This window comes from Spermophilus citellus (genome assembly GCF_964194105.1).
Source record: "Spermophilus citellus genome assembly, chromosome: X".
Taxonomy (NCBI): domain Eukaryota; kingdom Metazoa; phylum Chordata; class Mammalia; order Rodentia; family Sciuridae; genus Spermophilus; species Spermophilus citellus.
The window spans coordinates 68,285,553-68,313,028 of NC_138190.1; the positions used below are offsets into that span (position 1 = coordinate 68,285,553).

Sequence of the window (27,476 nt, forward strand, 5' to 3'; positions counted from 1 at the left end):
ATTGAAGTTAAGAGCCTCCTGCTCTTGGTATGATGAACGATTCTCTATTGTATCCTGAACATTTTAGGTATGATGTTATGAAATTCTAGATCTTATTTAAATCTTCTGTTTCAGCAGTCTTCTGACATCATACTGTCATGGGAGGGGTTCACTACCCCATTACCTCCAGGTGAGGGTAAAAGTCTAGGTTCCCACTTTATTTTTTTTAAGAATTTTTAATATTTATTTTTTAGTTTTCAGCAGACACAACATCTTTGTTTGTATGTGGTGCTGAGGATCGAACCCAGGCCGCACGCATGCCAGGCGAGCGCGCTACCGCTTGAGCCACATCCCCAGCCCTAGGTTCCCACTTTAAAGAGTTTTTTTTTTTTTAATTTTTAAGAGTTTGCCAGATGAATCAGAAAAATGTTCTTTCATATCTGAACATTTATTTCAGGTTTCATATATATTTTGATAATGTTTGTGTTAAGAATGGGTTTTTCAAGGGCCCCTCAGAAATAATAATCAAGCATATACCATAATTCAAAATATGCACAGCAGTGAAATATGCACATTATGCATTATCACTCAAGTGCCACTGAGATTTTCTTTAAGTCTAGATTCCTAAAAATATTAATTTTTTTTAAATGATAAAAATTCTTGGCTCCTTACTCAGCTACCATTAATACCCTGTTAGAGAAAATTGGTGTCTCATTCCTGCTTGGTAGAAGTAGAAATTCATGCTCCCAAGTAGTGGAAGGGGACTCTGGTTATTGAGAGGCTAATTTTCTATTTTAATCTTTCATTCACTCAAGAAATGTGTATTTGGTGTTAATATGTGTCAGGAACTGTTCTAGGCACTAGTGATACAGCACTACAGAGGACAAATAAAAGACTTGCCCATCATAGAGCTTTTATTCTAGTGAAACAGACAAGCAATTAGCAAATAAATATTTGGTGTTGATTACTGATTAATTAAGGGGACACTGTTTTAGATAGTGTGGTCAATAAAGTTTTCTCTGAAGAAGTGACATTTGAGAATAGAACTTAAGGAAATGAGTAAAGTATTTTTACAAAAATTGAGGTGAAGAACATTCTAGATGAAGGGAAAACAGCATCAAAAACCCCAATGTAGGAATGGATTTAGCATATCTAATATATATATATATATATATATATATATATATATATATATATATATATATATGTTTTAACATGTATTAGAAAGAAAATATAACTATCACATCAAACTCTTTGACCTCACTGGTATTATTTCTTAAGATGAAGCTAAGTATTAAAAAAAATGACTCCATATGAGAAAGGTTTCTACATAAGTGATATGTAAATATGGTTAGACTCTTTGACAATATTGAAGTTAGGAAGCAAATCTGTCTCTGAAGTAGATAAAATTATTTCAATGTAATATTATTTAATATATGAGAGAATCAAGGTTTAGAAAAGCTAATTACCTTCTCCAGGGTCACAATGCCAGTGAGTGGGGGAACTAGGATTCCACATGAGAAGTTGAGGATCATGCCCAAAGCTTAGAAGAAGAAATACAGATTTTTCCTTCTACCTGGTAGAATTGCTGATTATTGCATACAACAAACCAATAATTTTGGAAGGGCAGGTAGAGGACTCTAATATATTTAAGTGAGTTTGTTTGTTTGTCCAAAGAATACTCGAAAAGCAATTAATATTCCTCATTTACCTCCAGCTTTTAGCATTAAAATAATCCATGAGCAAAATTATTATTTTGGAAATTATTTGAGAAAATAAGGTAACTCACTCAGGGTTCTGGAATGTCCCAACTGTTGACAACTTTCTCAGTGTACCCAGAGTCCCTTTAACTTACCGAGACTCACTCAGGTGCTGTCTTGAGCTCAGTCGCCAAACCCAGCAGTGCTGATGGTCATTTAACACCAGCATCAGCAGGCCAGATTCCCTGGCTTTGCTGCCAAGGGGAAGCTACTTACTACAGGGTTCTCACCACAGAGTTCCAGAAGAAACTCTACAGACATTTTTGCATCCCATGAACTCCTCTGCTATACCTTGACAGGGACATCCCCAAGCCATGGTCAGGCCACCAAGGAGCTGGGAGTCTTTTGAGAAAAGGAAGCATCTTTATAGGCTCCTGGTTTGCCCACATCCTTGTGCCTCTTTGCAGCTTCAAGCATATTTTGGAGGGAGATTTCATAAAGATTTCTAAATTGAGTTAGAATTTCAAGTCTATTGTGACATGCAAATTAGTCCTACTTGCCCGTTGGCAGCAATGCAGCTGAAGTGCCTAGAGACGGGCCATAAAATGAAAACATCAAAGTGATTAAATGTGCCCGAAGAGCATAATTGAGTGCATGAATAAGAGAAAATAAAACAAATTGATTTTCTCCAGTGCCAGAAAAACAGAATAATTGAGAACAAAATAATAGACTTTGAAGTAATCAAAGTGAGGAATGCACCATAGTGACATAGAAACAGCCAGTTGTGGGAGAGATTTATTGTGTTTCTGTTATCATTTTTACAACTTTAATTTCATTAGCTAATAAATACAAATCAATTGAAAAATCAGTCAACCAGAGAGGAGGAAGTCCCAAGCCAAGATTTTTATTCACATCTCTAAAACAGACTGAGGCGGTGATCCTTAATCTACTTTCATAGACGCACATTTCCCCCGTGAGCTGGAAAACAAGTTCTGGGAGGCCTCTGCTCTGGAGGTGGTGATGTTCTGTTCTGTCGATCACTTTCCACATATAGGTTACAGATTCAACTTTCCAAAAAGGTCACTTTTATACCCCGCCAAGATTTCCAACAGACAGCATTGTCTTAGTAGAAGCATCTTGGTTTATGAAGTTGACATGTTCATGGTACTGACCAGCACGTGTGGTCTTTCATTAAGTCCTTCTGGCCTCATTCGGTGGTAGTGGTGATGGCAACAGCTGTGGCAAAAACAGCAGAAGCATCTGCTCACTCTCGTAGTACTACTCAGCATCTCTGCATCATTGCTTCCAGTGCCCCACCCTGCCTCCAAACACACACACACACACACAAAAAAAAAAAAAACACTGAAATCTAATCTAAATCTGGAAAGCTCAAACAAGTATATGCCACCCCCTTGGCTTCCAGCCTGGTACCCGTGATGCTGGAGAAGATCAGTGGCAAGATGCTAGGCCAGGGGAGACTTTTCACATCAACTGTGGAAATAGAACACTGGGGACAACAAGTCATGCTGGGACCACATCCGGGAAGATAATGGAGTAAACATGAGACTGCTGCAGAACTATTTTTATGGCTCCTCCAAGAAAAGAATCCCTCCACCCTACTCAGCTGTTCATGGCTGGGCTCAATGGCCCTTCCCTTCAAGATCTGCAGTAATGGCTGATGTGACCCAAATTGTGGTTTTCCTTTCACGGGCCTTTGAGCTACTCTGGCAGTGGTTGGCACTTCCAGATGTTCATGACACACCCTACCTTCAGGGCTCTACAGTCAGTGGCCATGCCTTTGGCTCCAGTAAAGGTCTCTGGGACCATTGGGACTGTAAAGCAGGGTGTGCAGAAGGAGCTGGCAGCACTGAGACTGGCACTATTTGCTGGCTCAGTCAGGATGGCATGGTTAATAGATTGTGCCTGCCAGGCAATTTCTCCTGGAGAATTTATCTTCCAGGAAGCACCTAGAGCCTGAAGGGAGTCTCTCTGACCTTCTGGTGGCATCTGAGGCCTAATAGTGATGTGCTTTGAGGCAAATAGGGATGTTGGCATTTTGCTCTTTTGTGCAAGAGAGCGAGAATTTGTCTCCAGTTCAAGTCGAAAATCCCAACTTCCATTTCCCACTAGTGTTTGGGTGGAGCAAAATGGAGCAAATGGCTTTCAAAACTCTAAAGCATTATACAGATGTAAGACTGTATTATTCTTCTTACCACTGCTATTCCCATTATCTTGGATTTCCTAGCCCAGAATTTTTGCCTGAAAAAGAAATGTGGAGAAGGCACATCAGCCAAAGAACCTGGGAGCTGTAACTCCAAAACGCCTGGGAGGCATCGCCCAGCCCAGCAGATAGACAACTGCTGAGGCCCAGCTCCACAAGCTGCCTGGCAGGCATGCAGCCCACTCCTGTGATGTCACCTCTACAGTTACTTGTGCCCATCCCTCCACATGGAGCCAGCAGATTTAGGCACAGGAGGGGAGAAAAAATGAATCATAGGCTATTTTAGAAATTGCTTCGATTCCGTTTGAGCCCGCAGTAGTGCCTTGCAAGCTGAGACCAGAGCACCCTAACCATCAGAGTAATATCCTTTAAGTGCTGATATCCTGTAAGTGCCAGAAGCCTGGTGGGATTAATCCACAACCCCAGGTTCTAATTCAGGTCAGAAGCAGACAAGTGGTAATTGGTGGTTCCACATAATTGTCATTGAAAGGCTTTCTGATGACAGGAGGGATCGACATTCCAAGGCAAGCAATGCAGTTGACAATTAAAGGCTAAAAAATCAGCCATTCACATTAGCACATGCCCATGGCTTCACAGAAATCCTTCAGACTGCCATTGCTCCCAGGTAAAAAGGAAGACCCTCAACTTGCTCATAATGGGGTAACAATTGGAAAGTTTACTCTAGCCCCACATCACACTAGATCCTCTCTCCTCTCTATAATTCCAGCCTCCTTGTCCCCCTGCTTGACCTTCATCCTGGGTTCTGACCACAAAAACTTTGCAGTTGCCTTTATATATCCTGCTCTGTACTTGCTGCATGGAACATTCTTTCTGCCTTTGCCCTTCAAGATGCCACCTGCTCTGTGAAGCTTTTCATGCCCTCTCTTTTTCTGCCTCTAGAATTTTGTATATACAGGTATTTTATTACTCTGTTGCTATGGATGATGATGTGTTTGACTCCAAATATGTCCTCCTTGTTGCTCACTGGACCAAGAGCTCCTTGATGGCAAGGACTGTGTCTTGTTCTCCTCTCTGATCCCAGTGTCTGTCACAGGGCCTAGGCCATTGTAGACACCATTAAAGATTTGTGCAATGAATGGACAGAGAAGTGGACCATATCTACACAGGGGAGCTTGATGGAGTATGGAGCACACCATGTGAGATTTTCAGATACTAGAGGCCAATGGATGTAGACCAGCCTGGGCATGAGCTGATCAAGAGCCATCTTTACAATCATTTTTTTAAATATTTATTTTTTAGTTGTAGATGGGCACATATCTTTATTTATTTATTTTTATGTGGTGCTGAGGATCGAACCCAGGGCCTCGCACATGCGAGGTGAGTGCTCTACCACTGAGCCATAACCCCAGCCCCCCAACAATCATTTTTATCAAAATGTGTTTCATGTTACTCTATAGGAGACACAATTTGAGGTGACATGAGGACATTTTTAATTTTTTTTGTACCAGGTATTGAACCCAGGGACACCTAACCACTGAGCCACATCCCCAGTATTTTAATTTTTATTTTGAGACAGGGTCTCACTAAGTTGTTCATGGCTTTGGTACGGTTCTGAGGATGGCTTTAAGCATCTGATCCTCTTGCCTCAGCCTTCTGAGCCACTGGGATTGCAGGCATACACCACCGCACCCAGCTAGACATTTTTAATTTTAACAGCCATATTTATTTTAATGTATGTTTAAAAATGTAATAAGCACATAGAGTCTTTTTTATTTTTGTTTTTGTTGCTGCTTAAGCTAGATGAGGCCAAAATAGGTATTAAAGTTTTAGCAGTGAATGGATACATAGAAGAATATTATATGACTATTAATAAAGATGCTAAGTAGATGTGACAACATTCCTGAAAGGATTACTCATAGGATGGTAGTTTGGGAAATACTTTTCAACAGTCCTAAATTCACTATTCTGTTCTTATGTGGTGCCACTCAGCTTCCAAGAGTCCTGGGATCACTTTGGCATTCCTTCAAACTGCTGTGATATTGCCTTCAGAACTTATTTGCCACCTCACCTGGTAGCACTGATTCTCTGTTAGCATGTGTTTGCTCACCTCAACCGCATTTATAAGGTCCCTAAGAGCAAAGACCAAGTTTTAAACCTCTGTGAATTGAATGGGAAAGTGCTTGATCTACTGCTCTGTAACTCTACAGGTGTTTGCTCCTTCAGTGAATAGGTATTGAGCACCTACAGTATGCCAGCCACTGTAAAGAGTGCTAACAAAAGAGAAATGAACAAGACAGATAAAGCCCTTGCCCTCCTAGAGTTTGTGAGAGGAGACAAACTGTGTGCAAATAAACACACAAGATGCTTTGGGTGAGCAAAGTGCATTAATGAAAATAAAATTGGGCCATGTGATAGAAAAGGAGTGACTGGCTACTGGCCTCTCAGCTTGAACTGTCATAAGGCCTCTTACAAGTGACTTTTGAGTTGAAAACTGTTGACTCAAGGTGATAGAGGTGATGAGATAGATCAAAAATGGGAATATCTGAGGACAGAGCATTCCAGGCAGAAGAAACACCAGGTACAAAGGAGGAAGCCCTAAGAGGGAAAATTATTCATGTGTTCAAACCACATCAAGGAAGCCTGTGTGGCTAGAACCAAGTGAGCAAGGAGAGTGGGTAGGAGATGAGAGACAAGGGACCAGTTCCTGCAGGTGAGTTGCTTAGATTTTATTCTAGGTGGCTGTTAGAGGGTTTTGAGCATAAGAGTGATTATATTATGACCTGAGTACTCTGGTTACTATATAGAGAATAGCTTGTAGGGGGCAAGGAAGAAAACAAAGATGCCAGTTTTGAAGCTACTAGAGTCATCCATGCAAAGGGCAACAGTGATTTGGAGTAATGATAGCTAGCAGTGAAGGGTGGAGAGATACAGGTGACTTTAGAATATATTTTAGATGTAGAATCTGCAAGACTTGCTAATAGGTTGAAAAGAACCTTTACAAACAAGAGAATCAATAAGGACAGCCCCTAGTCAGTGTTATGAAGGAGGAAAACAGAAACACAAGGGTGGCTGCATTGTCCAATACAACCACCACTGCATTGTCCAATACAACCACCATGGCCCAATATGCTTAACATCATGAGTTACTAAGGAATTGAATTTTCTACATTTAGAAGACTAGGTTGTTTTTATTCAAGTTAACTAAATAAAATTTAAAATTAAGTTCCTCACTTGCATTAACCATATTTCAAATGCTCGATAGCCACATGTGATTACTGGCTACCATGTTGGGCAGCATACATCATCCCAGAAAGTTCTACTGGACAATGCTGCTCTGTGTGTGTGAGAAAGAGAAAGAGAATGAGAGGAGAGAGAGAGAGAGAGAGAGAGAGAGAGAGAGAGAGGGAGAGAGAGAGAGAGATTAGGGACCAACCTCAGGGATGCTCTACCACTGAGCTACATTCCCAGTCCATTTTTTGAAATATTTTTTAGTTGTAGATGGATACAATATCTTTATCTATTTATTTTTTTTTATGTGGTGCTGAGTGCTTCACATATGCAAGGCAAGTGTTCTACCACTGAGCCACAACCCCAGCATCCCCAGTCCATTTTTATTTTTTATTTTGAGACAGTGTCTAGCAAAGTTGCCCAGGCTAGCCTTAAATTTGCTATCCTCCTGCCTCAGCTTCGTGAGTATCTGGAATTACAGATGTGAGTCACCACATCCAGCTTACTCTACATTTAGAAGACTAGGTATTAAGAGAAAAAAAAAAGATAAACCACAGACTGTGAGAAATATGTGCAAAATTCATATCCAGTACAGGACTTGTGTATCCAAAATATACAAAGAACTGTTAAAACAAACAACCTAATTTTTTTTTTTTTTTTTTGCCACACTGGGAGATTAAACCCAGAGATGCCCTACCACTGAAATAAATACCCAGTCCTTTTTGATTTTTTTATGTTGGGACAGGGTCTCACTAAGTTTCCAAGGCTGGCCTAAAGTTTGCAATCCTCCTAACTCAACCTCCCCAGTAGCTGATATTACAGGCGTCAGTCAATATATCTAGAACAAAGAACCTAATTTTAAACTAGGCAAAATATGTAAACAGCTCTCCAAAGAAGATATATACATGACAAGGAAACATGAAAATATGCTTAACATCATGAGTTACTAAGGAATTGCAAATTTAAACAATGAGATACTGCAGGGTATGGTGGCACATGCTTGTATTCCGAGCTATTTGGGAATGTGAGGCAGGATTACAAGTTCAAGTCCAGCTTCAGCAGCTCAGCATGACCCTCTCTCAAAATAAAAATTTTAAAAAGGGCAGGGATGCAGCTCAGTGGTAAAGCACCTCTGGATTCAATCCCCAGTACCAAAACAAACAAACAAACAAACAACAAAAAAAAAAAAAAAACAGTGACCTACCACTACAAATCTATTAGAAAACCTAAAATCCAAGATACTGACAACACCAAGTGTTGGAGATAATGTGAAGCATCTCAGAAATTCTCATTCATTACTGGTGGGAAGGCAAAATGACACAGCCACTTGGGAGGACAGTTCAGCAGTTTCTGGCAAAGCTAAGCAGATTTACCATACCATCCAGCAATTACTCTCCTTGATATTTACCCAAATAAGCTGAAAACCCCTGTCCACACAAAAACTTATCATGAATTTTCATGACAGCCTTGTTCATGATTGCCAAAACTTGGAAGCAACCAAGATGACATTCAGCAGGTAATAGATAATCTGTGGTACATCTAGGCAAGGAATATTTTCAGCACTATAAAGAAATAAGCTATCAAACAACAAAAAACATGGAGGAGCCAAGCATCATGTCACACATCTGCAAAGCCAGCAACTCTGGAGGCTGAGGAAGGAAAATCCCAAGTTCAAGCTCAGACTCTGCAGCCTAACAAGGTCTAAGCAACTTAGTGAGACCCTGTCTCAATATTAAAAATTAAAAAGGATTGTGGATGTAGCTCAGTTGTAAAGGGTCCCTGGGTTTGATCCCCAGTACCACCCAAAAAAAGGACATGGAGGAAACATAAGTACATATTGACAAATGAAGGAAGCCAATCTGAAAAAGCTACATACCATATGATTTCAAGCATATAATATTATACAAAAGGCACAACTACAGAAATGGTAAAAAGATGAGTGATTGCCATGCTTCAGAGGAAGGAAGGGAGAGTGAATTAGTGGAGCTCAGATTTTAGGGTAATGAAACTATGCTATATGATACTATAATGGTGGACACATAACCCCATGCACTTATCAAAACTCATAGAAACATACAATGCACAGAGTGAACCCTAGGGCTGGAGCACACATGTGCAGGGCCCTGGGTTTGATCTCCAGCACTGAAATAAAAACAGTGAATCATGATGCAAAATGTGAACTTTAGTTAATAATAATGTAATAATATTGATTCAAACTGTAATAAATGTACCCTACTAATGTAAGATGTTAATAGAGGCAACTGCCTGCAAGGGAAAATGGAAGGGAATATTTCTGTATTTCCTGCTCAGTTTTCCTGTAAACCTAAATAAAATTGCTCTAAAAATAAAGTCTACTTAAAAGAAAAAAAAGAGACAAAAAGTAGAGAGAGTGCTCACCAGTACCTAACCAAGTACCTAGCACTGAGTAGACACTCCATAATTGTTTGTTGAGTAAGGGGAAGAGCACTTGAGTCAGTCCCTCAGTGAACTGATAGAACACAGTTCTCCTGAAATCCTGGGGCAGTCCCTTCTTGTACATCAGAGGTGGGGTGACAATATCATTTATTGTCCAAACTAGGATATTTGAGAATGGAATGGAGTGCCACTGATAAAATCAAAACCATTCCAGAGATAACCAGAAATTACAAATTGGGAGTACATGAGCCATATCTTGCATCCCAAATTATTTTGTTTGATCACTCATATTGATGCCCCACACAATATTCTTTACAATTTCAATCAGCTGTCTGCATTGAACACTGTGGAAACATTGCATAAAATGTGCATTTCTGGGTTGCAGATGTAACTCAGTGTCAAAGAACTCATCTAATATGCATGAGACCTTGGGTTGGAGCCCCTCCCCTGCCCCCCAAAAAAGGAAATTTCTGATTTTTCTTAGACAATGGAAATATCTGGTCATACTGGGCCAACATTCCTACATAGTAGTGAATGGCTAGAGCTGAGTTGTAGCTGCCTGCTTTGCAAGAATGTACATTTCTGTTTGCCTCAGACCCCTCCACTCCTCTTTGTATATCTCACTCAAGGCCAAGTGTGATTACCATCTCACAGTTTGGGTTTTCTTTTCTTTTCTTTTTTTTTTTTTTCGGTGCATCATAATTATACATAATAGTGGAAACCATTATGCCATATTGATACAGGCATATAATATAATCTGCTCAATCTCAGTTCCCTCTACCTTCCTGTTCCTTCCCCTTCTCTCTCCATCCCTTGCCATCCTCCTCCCTACTCTGATCCATTTGCTCTACTCTACTATCCCTCTTCTTTCATAGTAGAATTGAGGAAAAAGAAAAATATTTCTTATACTCAGGAAGACTCAAATTAGAAAAATGAAGAAAGTAACAAGAGGGCTTCATATGTGTTGCCCCAATCTCCTTTACACACATCTAGTCTTGGCCTCTTGAGGCATTTGGGTTTGCCCCCTCTGGTCTGAACTCCATGTATCCTTCAGGCCCCAGACTGTGTTGGCTGAATTTTCTCAGGCTGCCACCCACTGCTGGAAAAGCTAGACATGAAAGGGAGACAATGGGCATTATTTAAGCTTACATTATATTGTTACCCAAATTTAACATTGCTCATCATCAACTTTTGGAGGAAATTATTTCTGTTGTTTTTCTTAATTGTCTCCAAATGTAACTGGATAGCAAGTCAGGGCAGCAGAGAATACAGCACCCACCTTTCCTCTCTGTGGACACATGACATTGGAACATTGTGATGTAGTTTTTGTCCACCCATGCATTCACTCATTCCCTCATGCTCTGACTAGGCTTCAGATGGAGGGACCCCTCACTTCAGCACCAGGATCCCCAGTGGTGTGTCCTCAGCAGGAGCAACCAAGCAAGCAATGACATGAGACAGGAACATATGGATGGAGCATGTCTATTTAAACAAAGGAGTTGGACTGCATTCATAAGTGGTCAGGAGCTCCTGAAGAAAGGAAAGGGGTGTGATCATAGGTAGCAATTACTGGGAGACAACTCCAGAAACAGGAAGACTACTGAAAAGCTGTTGCAGTGACCCAAGTAATATATGTGACTAAAGAAGAGACAGTGGAATAGAAAAGAAGAAACAGATTTGAGAGAAATCTTGAGATTAGGCTTGGTAACTCATAAGACATGGAGGAGGCATGAACCAAGAGATGAAGAAACAAAGATGATTCAGAGATTTTTTGAGTTTAGTAGTTTAAAACACCAAAAACATGATCCAAACAAGGGAAAAATGCTAAATTAGAACATCATCAAAACATCTTTTTCAAAAACTTATCTTTTGCTTTACAAAAGACTTAGTAGAATAAAAAGGTAAGTTATGTAGTGAGATAAAATTTTTACAAATCATATGTCCAATAACAGAATTTAACAATTCTAAAACAAAGAATTCTCCAAAATATGGGTAAATGCTATGGGTGCAGCTCAATAGTAGAGTGCTTGCCTAGCATGGGAGAGGCCCTGGGTTGCATACTCCAGCATTGCAAAAAAGGAGAAGAGGATTAATGATACCCCTACCTGAAAAACTTAAAAAGGCCCGGTGTGGTGGCACACACCTGTATTACAAGCAACTCGTGAGGCTGAGGCAGGAGGATCGTGAATTCAAAGCCAGCCTCAGCAATGGCAAGGCACTAAGCAACTCAGTGTGACCCTCTCTTTAAATAAAATACAAAATAGAGCCATGGATGTGGCTCAGTAGTTGAGTGCCCAGTACCAACAAACAAACAAACAAACAACAACAACAAAAAAAAACTGAAAAAGTTCCCACCAGCTCAGGAGACTGAGGCAGGAGAATTTCAAGTTCAGAGCCAGCCTTAGTAACTTAGAAAAACCCTAAGCAACTCAGTGAGACTCTGTCTCTAAATAAAATATTAAAAAGGGGCTGGGGGGGCTTGGATTGTGGCTCAGTGGTAGAGCGCTCCCCTTGCACGGGCAGGACCTGGGTTCGATCCTCAGCACCACATAAAAATAGAAGGCATTGTGTTGTGTCCATCTACACCTAAAAAATAAATATTAAAAAGTGGGGGCTAGGGGAAAAAGGGCCGGGGATGTGGCTCAGCAGTTAAACAACTAACTCTGGGTTTAATCCCTGGTACAAAAAAAAAAAAAAAGTTTAAAAAGTGAGAAGATGCAGGGGGCATGGGATGAGTAGAGAAACTTTAGATTCAGCAAAGGTAAAGGAGGGGAGGGGAGGGGGTATGGGAGTAGGAAAGATGGTGGAATGAGATACACATCATTACTCTAGGTACAGGCATGATTGCATGAATAGTGTAATCCTACTTCATGTACAGAGAACTGAAAAATTATGCTCCATTTGTGTACAATGAATCAAAGAGCATTCTGCTGTCATGTATAACTGATTAGAACAAATAAATTTTTAAAAAGTGATAAAAGAGCTAATTAACATATAATATTATGTAACATAATAAATCCCATGTGTTACTGGTCTCCTTCCATGAGCAAATATTTGTTTTTGTTTTCATAGAATTTATTGTTGGAAATAATTTCAGATTTACTGAAAAATTGTAAGGATAGTACAGAGAGTTCCCATGTGCCTCACACTCGGTTTTGCTCACCTTTGACATTTTATGTTCCTATGATATGTTACATTTAAAGATCCAATTTGATACATTATGAACTATCCCTTATTCAGGCTTCTTTTAACTGCTCCAGGATCCCATCCAGGATACCACATTTTCTTTAGGTCTTATGTCTCCTTTGGCTCCTCTAGACTGTAGTAATTTCTCAGACTTTCCTTGTTTTTAATAACCTCTAAAATTGTGAGGAGTGCTGGTCAAGTAAATTTGTAGGATGCCTCTCTTTTGGAATTTGGTTTTCATCATAATTAGACTGGGGCTATGGGTTTAGAAAAGGAAACCCGCTTAAGAAAAGGGCCATTTTCACCCCCATTGTAGCTGGGATACCTACTATCAACATGGAGCCTTGATCACTGGCTGAAGTAGTGTTTGTCAGATTTCTCCACTGTAAAGTTAATCTTTCTCCTTGTTTTCCATACTGTAAAGAAGTCTCTATGCAGAGTCCATAATAAAGAATTGAGAGTTAGGCTCCCCCTCTTTGAAGATAGAGCATCGAATAAATTATTGGAAATTCTTCTGCACTGGAGATTTGCCTCTAATAATTTTTGAAAAATTTTGATGCAGTCTAATTTATCAAATTATTTCTTATGATTATTGTTTGGGGGGGTCCTAAGAAAACTTTGCCTAACCCTTGTGTTCTTTTTGCTTGACTATAGTTTCAGATATTTTTCTAATAAGGATGCATTGCTTTGTAATAATTAATAGCAAGTTTTAAATATTTAATAAAAAGATCCAGGTACAGTGATGCATTCCAGTAATTCCAGCTACTTGGGAGGCTGAGACAGGAAGATCATAAGATCCAAGCCAGTGCGAGCAAAAAAAAAAAAAAAAAAAAAAAAATAGATTTGCACATACAGAAAGTCAATTTGCTATATATTAATTTAAAAATTAAAGTAGATAGGCAAGTGGTTTATTTCTGATTATGTGTCTTCTTTCCTCCTTTTTTTCCACTTATCCATTCACTCAGTCATTTACTGAGCACCTACTATGTATGAAGCATTGTGCTAGACTTTGGTGATCAACAAAAAGTAAGGCAACCCAGATCCCAGTCCTCATGAAATATTCTTCCTGTTTCAGAGGAGAAGTGATCAGTAGGGTTTGGAGCCCAATGATCTGCTTGGGGAAATGGGCCAGGGAAAGACTAGCAAGGGACAAAGTGAGCAAAACTTTCCTTCCTAGAGCTTGATCCTGTAGGCTTGCAAATGATCACTTTTTAGAAAAGGCTCTTAGGCTTGAGGGCAGTGGAAGGCTCCCACTCCATATTTCAGTGGTATTCACAAGAGAAACTGCTAGGAGGGATGTACTCTGCTGAGGGAGGAAGAAAGGCTAGGGGTAGAAGGAGATTTGATGCAGTTAATTGTAAACTCTGAAATGTATAACATGAATGTGCATTTGTGTTTGTGTGTGTGTGTATGTCTTAAAACAACCATTTGTTTAGTTCATGACTCTGTGGATTGGCATTTGAACTGGGCTCAGCTGAGTGGTTCTTCTGGTTTAGGCTGGATCCATCCAGCATCTGAAGTCACCTGATTATCAAAAAACCTCACTTGGAATTCATGTAATTGACTGATAGTTGCTGGGATCATAAGGGTATCTGGGCTCTTTGCTATACATCTTCCAGCAGGCTGGCCTGTACTTGTTCACTTGGTGGGGTCACAAGGTTCCCAAGAGCAGCAAGAGAGCAAGCCACATAATGCAAAACTGTTCTTCTTCACAGCTTTATTGAGGTATATCATTCACATACATTACCTGAACTTGAATTTTGTTTTCTGTCCTGTTTGCAGGGAATCTGAAGCATGTGGTCTAGTTGACAAAAAGAGATCACATTTCCAGCACTGAGCAGCAGTGCCTGTAATGAAGACAGCGTGTTTATTCGAGCAGTTTGTGGAATTTGTGACTGCAGGGGAAATTTGGATGAAATTACTTCCTGAAAATTTCCAAGGGGCACCAAGTAGCAACGGGCCTCCTGGGGTGAGAAGGCAGGCACCCCAGAGTCCTCAACTAGGCTTAGGGGAAGAAGAAGATAGACAACATTTAAAGTATTTTTTAAAAACACACAAATGCAGTTTTTAATCTTTGAAAATTATTTTTAAGTGAGTTGGGGAAGGGGTGTTTTTATTTTCTTAAAGGAACAGATCAGAAGCTGGAGGAAAGTGTGGAGCTCTGGTCACCAGTTTGTGGACGGGAACTGCTGACAGGCAGGGTTTGGATCTCAGGACCATCCAGATGGAGCCCCAGGGAAGGGAGGAAACAATCAGTAAACTGGGTGGTGGGGTGGAGTCCACTACTGTTGTTTTAGGATTCACTATTTTGTTTTTTTAATAAAATCTTTGAAAACCTACCTCCTTGCCCCATTGTTCTCATTGTTAACTGACATTGTTAACTGACACTTCACCCTTTCCTTCCTTGAACTTTTCCCCTCACCAAAGAGGCAAGAACAGCCCTATTGCTTCCAAGCTCTGCTCTGGTTCTGCCTTAGAAGCTCACCTTGAGTGCTGGACCCTGCTGGGGAAATAGTGAGTCTCCACCACAAGCCCTGAGGGCAGAAGGCCAAGTTCTGTCTTGTGCTGGGACCTGATCGTGGTGGAGAAAGCATGGAGATGCAAGCATTTCAACCAAGGAGAAAGTCTTGCTAGCACCTTAGGGAGGAACTGCCGCTGCCCAGGAAGGATTTAGGAATGGGAAAGATAGGTTGGCATGTCAGGTATAAGTGGGGCATTCCCATGGATAGGGAAAATACTTCTTAGCAAAGTATAGACAGTACATGGGATGAAAGGGGTCTATGGGTATAATGTGTTGTTGTTACCCTAAGCTCTCAGGAGATGGCCAGATGGTAAAATAGGAATAGGGAATAATGTGAAAGATGATGAAAAAAAAGGGATAACCACACATCATGATTTTTTTTCTTTTGTCTCTCTTTTTTTTTAAGTATTGGCAATTGAATCCCAGGGCCTTGCACACGTTAGACTAACATCATTCCACCACTATGTTACACCAACAACCCTCCCCCTGCCTTTATTTTGAGACAGAAAATGAAATTCAATCACTAAATTCTAGGTTGAATTCAAACTTGCCATCCTCCTGCCTCAGCCTCCTGAGTAGCTGGGATTACAAGTGTGCACCACTACACTGGGTAAAACATGATCTATAATTTGATTTACCAAGTATTTATGAAACTCTTACAATTGCTGGGACTGGGATAGGAGACAAGGACACAATCCTATCCCGGTCATATAGGAATTCCCAGACAAAGCAAAGAAGGAGGAAAAAGAAGCAGATCCTGGGTTGTTTCAAGCTCTCTCCAATACAAATGCAGTGCTGGGGAGAGCACTGATGAGGGAGCATCTTCCCCTGTCAGAAAAGCATCCTGGAGCATTTTTAAGGGGACAATGTACAAGCCGGGCCTTCTAGAGTGAGTTGTATTTCTCCAGGCTTCCAAGAGGGGAAAGGGCATTCCACAGAAGGTAGTGGAAAAACCCTTCAATGTTGTCCTAGGATGGAAATAGCCAAGCTTTTATTAAACAGCATGGGATGTTTAATACCAGTCATTTCAAATGGCGACTATTCTGATTTTATTTTTTTTTTATTTTTTATTTTTTAAAGAGATCAGGACTATGAGGAGAGGAAGTTATTTTATTGTTTTTAAGAGAGAGAGAGAGAGAGAGAGAGAGAGAGAGAGAGAGAGAGGGAATTTTTAATATTTATTTTTTAGTTATTGGCGGACACAACATCTTTGTTTGTATGTGGTGCTGAGGATCGAACCCGGGCCACATGCATGCCAGGCGAGCGCGCTACCGCTTGAGCCACATCCCCAGCCCCCGACTATTCTGATTTTACACTCTCCACTTAAGGGCAGTTTTGACTTATACCCAAAAAGAAGAGGGATTTTAAAGAATAGAACTGTGAGGAAGTGCAGTGCAGGGCTGGGGAAAGCCAGAGAAGCTAGCGAGAGGGTGTTCTCAAATTGCCATCCTGTAAGAGACCACCCTCCAATGTTTGCCCTCTCAAAGGCTTGCTTAGCCCAGTTTCAACTTCTTATCACAGTCCTCTCAAATTACACCCAAAGTAGTCACCCAAATCCCTGTGAAGGCCTCAGCCCGGAGAGGAAGCCACCTGGTAAAGAACAATGAGAAATTTGGTGCCCCATGTTCTTTTCAGTGGGAATGGATTGGGGCAAGGAGTATGGCAGAAAGTGCCAGTGCACCAGGGGAGCACTTTGTCACCCAGCAGCAATGATGCCTTCTCCTGATTAGGCTGACCCTACTTGTTTGACCCACACTCTGACCTCAGCTTTGCCCAAATGAGAACTAGAACAAGCTGCGGAACTTGTCCACTGCTAGGCCTCTGGAGGATGGGCCTGTTCCTCCTCAGAGAGGGCATCACCTCAGTGGCCTTCCAGATTTTTTTTTGGAGATGTGGGGGACTAAACCCAGGAAATTACACATGATAAGCAAGAGCTCTACCACTGGGATACATCCCCAGAATTTTTATTTTATTTGGAGACAAAATATCACTTAATTGCCAAGTTTGGCCTCAAACTTTTGATTCTCCTCCCTCAGCCTCCTGCTAAGATTGTTCTTTTACTTTTGATTCCTGTAGGAAATGTTGGGCTGGGGGTGGAGTTCAGTGATAGAAAGATTGCACAAGGCCCTAGGCAATACAAAAGAGAAGGGAAGGAAGGGGTGAAAGGAGGGGTAAGGGAGAGGAGGGGACGGGAGGAAAGGCAAGAAAGGGAAGAAAGCAAGACTTAAAAAAGTCCCACAGATGAAACTAGAAATAATTTTAAATACATACAAATTGAAACTGAAATACCCAAAGATAAGCACAGCATCCACAAAACTGGCAAAATAGATAAAGAGTTGCTCTGCCTAGAATTATCATAAATGCACAAGAGGGGAAAATAAAGACTGAAAGGAAATATAACAAAATATTAACTGAGTTGGGCTGTTGTGGAGAAGGAAGGCAAAGGATGGTTTCTTTTTCTTTTTTTTTTCCTATTTTTTAATATTTCTCTTTTTTCTCTAGTGAGCACATTTTACTTTTTATAATTTAAAATAGGTGCTGGGGCTATATAGCTCAGTGGTAAAGCACTTGCCTATCATCTGTGAGGCCTTAAGTTCGATACCCAGCAGGGGAAAAAAAAGGTAATATATAAACTTTTAAAAAAGAAAAAAAAAAGATTGATCTATAGAGACAGTTACAGATCAAAGTCTGTTCAAGACACCTACTGAGGAAGACTTTGTGCTCAGGCCCGGGGCAGTTCTAATTGCCTAGAGGCTCTGAGCTGGTTTGGTCAGCTTGGAGTCCTCAGGATTTACAAATCACTAAACCAGAGAAGTTCTTTTGGTTAAATTGGCTTGAGGGCAAAGCAAGTTTGTACCCAGTGTGAGGCTGTCTCTTCAGGAAACAGCTGCCCATTCACCTACCCACTCCTACTCCTTGAGCTCACAAAGAACCAGCCATCTTAACTGTAATACCAATAGCAAGGTAAACATTGCAATATGCTCCGTTTTACAGATATCTTTCTCCAAAAGTATGTCAATACCCAGGTATTTGGTGGGTATTATCATCCCCTCTTAGAGATGAGAAAATTGAGGCTACAAACTATGGATTAACCTGCCCAGTTCTAGGTAGCAGAGCACGAAAGCAAACTAGCTGGATCTGCAAGTCTCGTTACTTTTTCCACTGCCACACACTAGTACCACTAGAATATTTTTAAACTGTGACTTTGGAGTAAACAACTTTTTCATTGCTTCAAAGTCCAAGCTGGACCAAGCCACATACTACTCCCAAGCTCTCTCCCAACCTCCACAACGTTAATTAATTGTGTGCTTTTCAGCAAGTTGCTTGGCCTTTCTGGGTCTGTTTTCTTATGCATAAAATGGGACAAATAATTCCTACACCTCATGGGTTGTTGTGAATGGTTGATGACTTTTCAAAGATGGAAAGACTTGGAAAAGAGCTTCAAGTAGTGTGTTCAGGAGGGGCCTGCCATGAAAATGGGTTCAGAAAGGTTTATCTCTGAGAAGCACCTAGTGCTTCTAAGAGACCCTCAGGCCTCCACTGTCTCTGAGGTACTCACAGGGCCAGAGAAACCAAGAAAAATCTTTAGGCTCTGTCTACAACTTGAGGGTTAAGAAAATCAACATCTTAAAAAAGTATATGAGGGGGCTGGGGTTGTGGCTCAATGGCAGAGTACTTACCTAGCACGTGTAAGGCACTGGGTTTGATCTTAAGCACCACATATAAATAAATAAAATAAAGTTATAAAAAAGTATATGCGTGTGTGTATCTATATATATTGGATATGCATGTATTTGCATAAAACATCTTTGGAAAGATACACAAGAAACTGGAACACCTTAGTTGCCTCCAGGCAGGAGAACCAGGTGGCAAGTGGCAAGGGAGTGAGGGAGACTTGCACTGTGTTCTTTTTTGTACCTTTTGATTTTTGAACCATGTGAATGCATTACCTGGTCCTCAAAAATGTAAATAAATAAAATTTAAAAATTAAAAAAAAGCCAACGGAAAATTCCCAAGTCGGTTTACCTTTGGGGAGGGTGGAGCTGCTTCTGCTTCAGTTATTGTGAGCTGTTACAGAGGGAGCAGTATATTCCCAATTCTATATTTAAGACTCTTTCTGAGGCAGAAAGACTTCTTTATTAGAAAATCAAATATTGTCATTCAAGGGAAAAAAAGGAAGAAGGAGGAAGAGGAAGAAGAGGAGAAAAAGGTAGAGGATTTTGACATCTCTAAGCCCCTGCCCAGAAAGTTCTATAGTGACTCCTCTACTGCAATTGTCAAGGGCAGATTCCCAAACCTACTCAAAGAAGGACCCAGAGCTGACCAGTAAAGTCTTACATGCAACATGCTCACTTCCACCTCACATTGCCTGGGGTTAAGCCCCTTCTCTGTCACTCGCTGTGATAGGCTCACAGCCTTAGTCTCTTCATCTATCAAATGGGGATAATACCTGGACCTACCTCATGGAGTAGTTGTGAGGGGCACCAGAAATACTAGAAAAAGCACATGGGATACTGCATGTTAGGTATCAGTAGTAGACACTGTTCCACTGTACCCAGTACCTGGCACCTTAGTAGTGCTCAGTACATACTTAATGGAATGTTAAAACTATGTAATAAAACATAGTTATATATTGTAGGTATTATGGAACAGGGAATCCAGACTGGGGCAACCATGAAGGTTATGAGTCTTAAGGTGAGTATGGGGAAAGAACGTTTCAGACAAAGGGACTGCATGAATGAAAGCAAAAGGTTCCAGAAATAGGGAAACTCTAAGCAGTTCAGTGTTGGTGGAACACAGAATATAAGATAGCATTCAAGCAAACCAATTGCAAAAAGACGTTTTTAAAACAATGAGGGAAATTTGGACATGTACTAGGTGATATTAAGAAATTATCAGGGTTGGGTTCATAGCTCTGTGGTAGAGCCCTTGCCTAGCACATGTGAGGCACTGGGTTCAATCCCCAGCAGAACATAAAAATAAATTAAATTAAATAAAGATATTGTGTCCATTTACAACTTAAAAATATTATTTTTATTTGTTTTTATTTTTATGTGGTACTGAGAATCAAACCCAGTGCCTCACACATGCTAGGCAAGCACTCTACCACTGAGCCACAACCCCAGCCCATACAACTTAAAAAGATTTTTAAAAGAAGAAATTGTTGATTTTTAAAAAGAAATTTATCAAAGCTGGGCCAGGTGCAGAGGGACACGCCTGTAATCCCAGCAATTTGGGAGACTGAGGCAAGAAAAATCCCAGTTCCTAGGCCAGCATTGGCAATTTAGCAAGACCCACAGCAACTTAGTGAGACCCTGTCTCATACCAAAAAATAAAAGGGGCTGGGGATATAGCTCAGTGTTAGAGCACCCCTGGGTTCAACCCCTAGTACCATAAAATTAAAAAAAAAAAAAGAAGGAAGGAAGAAATTATCAAAGTTGGGCACAATAACACATGCCTATAGGTCTAGCTTCTCATGAGGCTGAGGTAGGAGTGTGTCTTGACCCCAGGAGTTTGAAGCCAACACAGTGAGACAAGATTCTTGATAAACTTGTTAAATATAATAATAGTATGGTGGCTTTATATACTTTTTTTTAAAAACTCTCATCTATTAGAGATACAAAAGGAAGTAAAATAATATATTTGGGGTTTATTTGAAAATATTCCAGAAGAAAAAAAATGTATGTGGGAAGAAAGGATATGGGTGAAACAAAATTTAAAAAGTACACATCATTGTTGAAATTGGTTGAATGAATACATGGGAATTGATTATCATATGTTCTCTGCTTTTGCGTGTTTTTACTTCCATAATAAAAAAATTGAATATATAGAAGTGAGTGGCAAAAAGTAAAGGTAACAGGGGCCAGATCACAAAAGACCTCCTATGCTACGTGGAGGAGCTTCTCTAAGAGCCACCAAAAAGTGTAAAGCCAAACAGGGGTCCTATCAGATTTATATTCTGGAAAGCTCTCTCTGGCTGCTCTGTAGACACAAATGAGAAACCTGGTGAGACCCAGCTTCAAAGTGGCTGCCTATGAGTTGCCTCTGTTTACCTCACAGTCCTACAACCTTCCTTCCTCAGTCCCCAGTACCTTTCTTCTTACCACTTACTTGGTGAAAAGAAAGCATGCATGTTATCACACACATTTATGTGTATGTCTAATGGAATTACTATTTTTCCCCAATATCTGCTTGAGGTAAAAAATTCAAACAATACATATAATGATTCCCTCATATCACTACACCTCAGTGATATATTACAATTTGGTCTTTACCTTTTCAGATATTTTTCATATACTCCAAAATATTATTGAGCACCTAGTATTGCCATATGCCAGGTACTAGGATTATACCTGTATACAAAACAAACAACAATTCCTGTGCCTATGGAGCTGGTATTATGTGCATATGACTTTTTTTGGGGGGAAGTGTACTGGGGATTGAACTCAGGGGCACTCAACCACTGAGCCACATCCCCAGCCCTATTTGTGTATTTTATTTAGAGACAGGGTCTCACTGAGTTGCTTAGCACCTCGTCATTGCTGAGGTTGGCTTTTGAAATTTCAGTCCTCCTGTCTCAGGCTCCCAAGCTGCTGGGATTACAGGCATGTGCCACTGTGCCCGGATGCATATAACTTTTGTGTATGTGTGTGGTAGGGGAGGGGGGTTTACTGGGAATAGAACCCAGGGGCACTCGACCACGAAGTTACATCACCACCCCTTTTTTATTTTTTATTTTGATATAGGGTCTTGCTAAGTTTCCCAGGCTGGCCTAGAACTGGCCTTAGCCTCCCAAGTCACTGGGGTCACAGGCATGTGCTACTGTGCCTGGCTTATATATGACTTTTATATGAATCAAATACATGGAATTACTTAATTATATGCCATGGACAGCTTTTCCTTATTAATCCTTAAAGAACTACCTTGTTCATATTTAATTATGGCATAACATACCAAAATATGCCAAACATACCTAACATTCCAAAAAAGTAAAGAACATCTGATCTCTTAAAAATGGTCATATTACATGGATGCTCTGAAAATTTTTAACCTGTTCCCTACTGCTGAACATTCAGAATTATCTCAATTTTCTTTTTTTAAACTATTTTAAATTTATTGATTCTTTTTAGTTATACATGACACATAAAAGCATTGCACAACAGCAAGCTACTTAAGCTAATAAAAGAATTTGGCAAAGTTGCAGGATACAAGGTTAACAAAAATCAGTTGTTATTTCTATACACCAACAATGAACAATCCAAAATGTTATTAAGAAAATAATTCTATTCACAACAGCATGCAAAGATTTTTTTTAAAAAGTAGGCAAAGGGTTTGCACATTGAAAACTATAAAATGTAGCTAAGGAAATTAAAGAGGGCACAAATAAATGGAAAGACATCCTGCATTCATAGATTGAAAGACAATATCATTACTATGTCAGTATTACTCAAAGTGATCTACAGATTGAAGCCAATCTCTATGAAAACCCTAATGATTTTTAGCAAAAAAAAAGCCATCCTTAAATTCTTTTTGCAGAAAATCCATTCTGAAATCCATATAGCATCTTAAGGGACACAAATAGCCAAAACAATCTTGAAAAGAAAGAACAAAAGTGGAGGACTCACACTTATTGATTTCAAAACTTACTACAAAGCTACAGTAATTAAACAGTGTGTTACTGGCATAAGTACAGACATATAGGTGCAATGGAAAAGAACTGAGAGAACAGAAATAACTATTTGTGATTTTGGACAGAGGTACCAAATCCATTCGATGGGGAAAGAACAGTCTTTTCAATAAAAGATACTGAGATAACTGGATTTTCATACACAAAATAATAAAGTTGAACCTCTATCTCAAACAATAAACAAAAGTGAATTCAAAATGAATCACAGACCTAAATGTAAGAACCAAAACTACAGAACTGTTAGAAGAAAACATAGGGTTAAATCTTCATGATACGCACTTGGCAGTGGATTCTTAGATATGACACCAAAACACAAGAAACAAAAGAAGATAGATGAATTGGACTTCATTGTAACTAAAAACTTTTTTTGCTGCTAAGGACATTATCAACAAAGGGAGAAACTAGAGGTAGAACTCAGTGGTAGTGCTTGCCTAGCCTATATGACCCCTCAATTTGATCCCTATTGCCACAAAAATAAAACAAATTGAAAACACAACTCATAGAATGAGAGAAAATATTTCAAACTGTATGTATGATAAGGGCCTAGTGTCCAGAATAAATAAAGAACAACAAAAAATAAGACACAGGCCAAATACAGTGCCTTAATCCCAGCTACTTGGGAAATTGAGGAAGGAGGATCATAAGTTCAAGGTCAGCCTTTCCAACCTAGTGAGATCCTGTCTGAAAATTAAAAAATAAAATAAAACATTTTAAAAATGGCTGCATTGTACCTCAGCAGTAGAACTTTCCTGGGTTCAATCCCTAGTACTGAACTTAATCAAACATTTCTCCAAAGGAGATATACAAATGGTTGACAAGCACATGAAAAGACTCTCAACATCATTAGTTATTAGGAAAATGCATATCTTTTTTTTTTTTTTTTTTTTTTTTAAGGAGAGAGTGAGAGAGGAGGGAGAGGAAAGAGAGAATTTTTAATATTTATTTTTTAGTTCTCGGCGGACACAACATCTTTGTTGGTATGTGGTGCTGAGGATCGAACCCGGGCCGCACGCATGCAAGGCGAGCGCGCTACCGCTTGAGCCACATCCCCAGCCCGAAAATGCATATCAAAACCACAACGAGCTGCTATTTCACATACACAAGGATGACTATAATTGCCGCAGTCTGGCTGGGCACAAATCACGAGCCACTTGAAGATTCAAGCAGGAACAAACTTTACTTTTAGAACCCACGCCGCACGCCGCCACCCATGCAAACTCTCCAGGAACTCCCCCGAGAGCTCCACCGGAACTTCGGGAACTCAACCCGTGAACTCCACCCACACAAACTCTCTAGGAACTCCACCAGCGGGCACCTGAGGCAGCAGGAACCACTCCTTCTGGCAAAATGCCAGGCACCATCTTGACCTGGCCGTGGCTCCCAACATCTCCCCGCTTTTGGTTAATTAAACAAGTATGTGGCTTAGGGACCGTGCCTGTCTTAGGTTGTCCAATACTACATATGTCCTTACCCGTCATCGGATGAGCTGACCTCAAGGTGTCAGCCTCCTATTTTAGGTTGGTACCACTGCAATTGGATCTTACCCGTCATTGACTACCGGCCCAGCATTTAGCCACACTTGTGGATAGTGGTTTTTACACAAACACCATGAACAACCTGCTATGAGCAGAAAGGGGAGGATACAAAATGCCACGACACCAAGCCAATTGACAGCCCCTTTTGGAAAAATTGTACCACTGATTGCATCATCAGCAAAGATACCCCGGCACTACTACAATTCACTGCACCAACAGATAGTTCACAATGCATACAAGTGATACATAGTCCAGGCAAGTTCTGCAAGCAGTTCAAAGCAGAGGAATCCATTAATATGTCCTTTTCCTCCCAAAGTAAATCGACTCCTTGATTGAACATCACTTGTTGAGTTACATTATTCATTGATGCATCAGTTTATACAGTTTGTTGTGATAGCTATTGCAGAAGCTGTAATTTGGTTTTATCTTTGTCTTCACTGGCACTGGGATGAAGATAGGAATTCTGGCAGTGATGGCTAAAAAAAAAATTATGTAACATTCCAGCAGGCACTAAAAAAAAGCAATTTTCTAAACAATTTAGTATCCTGAATAGAATTAGATATAATGAAAAGGAAAGGTGAAAGTAAACAAACAGATCTGTTAACCTCCTTTTTTGTTCACATTTTAAAACAATCCTCAACAGCTGTTTACCCAATTTAAATTAAACCATTTAAATCACGTGAATAATAAAAAAATATATATTTGGATCCATTTTTTCATGAGCGCTCCTCATATATGATATATGGACATACGCACATACAGACATGCAACACAAAACACAAGTGTGCACACATAACACAATACATACAACACATAACATAATAGTAAAGGCCTTGTAGCTTTTTACAGGAGAAATCCCCATTGCAATGCTCAAAAACTCCACAGTCAAAAAAATAAAACTGATCAGAAAAACATTAACCTAGGTCTGTATGAGCTCAAAAAACAAAACAAAACTTCATGATGTGGGAAAGGGCAATAATAAAATAGATATTGAAAAAAGCATCCTGGTTACCACCTGGGTTTGACTCTTCTTTGGATATCCCATCCTTTTTCCTGTAACTTGCATATGGGTCTGAAGGTATTCCCACAAGCAAGCCCCAAGGTTTCTTACATTTGAAATAGGCCTTAATGGTGTTCATTATTCATTAGCCTCCTGGTGTGGGAGAACCACTGTCACAGATGTAAGGATAGCCAAACTGGAGTTCTGGATATCAGCTATTATGGATTTGAGCCAAATCATCTTCTTTTTGGTCTGTAGAAATCGCTTTAGTTAGTTTCTCTGGAATCCAAATCGGCTGCTGTTCTCCCTGTGGAAACACACAAACAGACCCCTGACTCCAGACAATCACTGGGTCAGGACCTTTCTATTGTCCTGTTTGAATATCCTTCCAAAGTACCTTGGGCTTATGTACATTTTTTTTGGACACATGTGCCTTTTTGCCCTGATGAATCCAAATTTAAAAAGTTTAGAGTAAAAAGGGTTATTTTAAGTTTATCTTTGGGGGATATATACCCCTTCCCAATTCCCTCTTTTTGCTTTAATAAGTACATTTTAATAGTTTGATGAGCTCTTTCAACTATGCCTTGTCCCTGTGGATTGTATGGGATTCCTGTTATATGAATAATGCCAAATGATGAGCAAAATTGTTTAAAAGAGGTAGAAGTATAGCCAGGGCCATTATCTGTTTTTAACTGTTTTGGAACACCCACGGTGGCAAAATTTTGTAAGCAATGAGCTATAATATCTTTAGTTTTTTCTCCAGCATGAAGGGAGCCCATAAAAAATCCGGAAGAAGTATCAACTGTAACATGCAAATATTTTAATTTTCCAAATTCTGGCAAGTGTGTGACATCCATCTGCCAAATATGGTTAGGTACCAGTCCTCTAGGATTGACTCCAAGATTAATTTGTGGTAAAAAGGTCACACAATTTTGACATTGTTTTATTATTTGTCTAGCTTGTTCCTTAGTTATTTTAAAACGCTTTTTTAAAGTATTTGCATTGACATGGAAGGATTTATGAAAATTTGTAGCTTCTTCTAGCGTAGAAAAAATATGTATGTCATGTGTAGTTTTATCTGCTAAATCGTTGCCCAAACTAAGGGCTCCAGGCAATCCTGTATGTGCTCTGATATGTCCTATAAAGAATGGATCTTTTCTGTCCCAGATTAGACTTTGTATAGTGGAAAACAAAGAGAAAACAGTAGAGGAAGGGGAAATCCTACCAGCATCTTCAAGGGATACTATAGCATTAGCTATATACTGACTATTGGAAAATAAATTAAATACAGAATGTTTAAACATCACAAAAGCTTGTAATACTGCATTAAGCTCTACCTTTTGAGCTGATTGTTTGGGTACTAAAAATGTAAAAGTTTGATCAGGGGTAACTACTACTGCTGTACCATTATTTGACCCATCAATGAATATATTTGGAGCATTCATGATAGGTGTTTTTCTTGTCATTTTTGGAAAAACTACAGGATGCAAAGACCAAAAAGACAACAAAGGATTAGATGGTAAGTGGTTATCAAATGAAACATTAGATTTGCACATGATTATTGCCCAAGTATTTAACTCATTAGCTAACTCATCAATTTGATCCATTGTATATGGAGTAATAATTTTATTGGGAGAAATTCCAAACACTCCCTTTGCTGCTTTTATTCCTTTGAGTATTAATTGTTCTACAGCCTCAGGATACCTAGTAAGAATAGTGTTAGGAGAATAAGATAAATGTATCCATAATAATGTACCTTCTTGCCAAAATACTCCTGTAGGAATATTTTTTGTTGGTAGTACAATAAATAATAAAGGCAAACTTATATCAATTCTATCCAAATGCATATTTTCCATATATGTTTCAATGATTTTTAATGTCTTTCTTGCTTCAGGCGTTAATATGCGGGGTGAATTTGGATCTGATGGACCTTTTAGGATATCAAATAAAGGTCCCAACTCTCCTGTTGGTATGCCTAGATAAGGCCTTATCCAATTTATGTCTCCTAATAACTTTTGAAAGTTGTTAAGTGATTTGAGTTGA

The 27,476-nt window shown here is 39.7% G+C and overlaps 1 protein-coding gene across 2 annotated transcripts in view; it reads left to right on the plus strand.

Annotated features, from left to right (window-relative positions):
• Positions 1-27,476, plus strand: part of HDAC8 (histone deacetylase 8) — a 267,136-nt gene that overhangs the window by 214,874 nt on the left and 24,786 nt on the right. Inside the window, exon 11 of one of the 2 annotated variants that reach the window (XM_081276967.1) lies at positions 14,473-15,007. The exons of the other annotated variant lie outside the window; for it this stretch is intronic. Within the exon in view, the coding sequence (XP_081133093.1) occupies positions 14,473-14,495 (23 nt within the window). The 3' untranslated portion in view covers positions 14,496-15,007. Of the gene's footprint in view, positions 1-14,472; positions 15,008-27,476 lie in introns of those variants that run through there. 2 annotated transcript variants of the gene reach the window in all.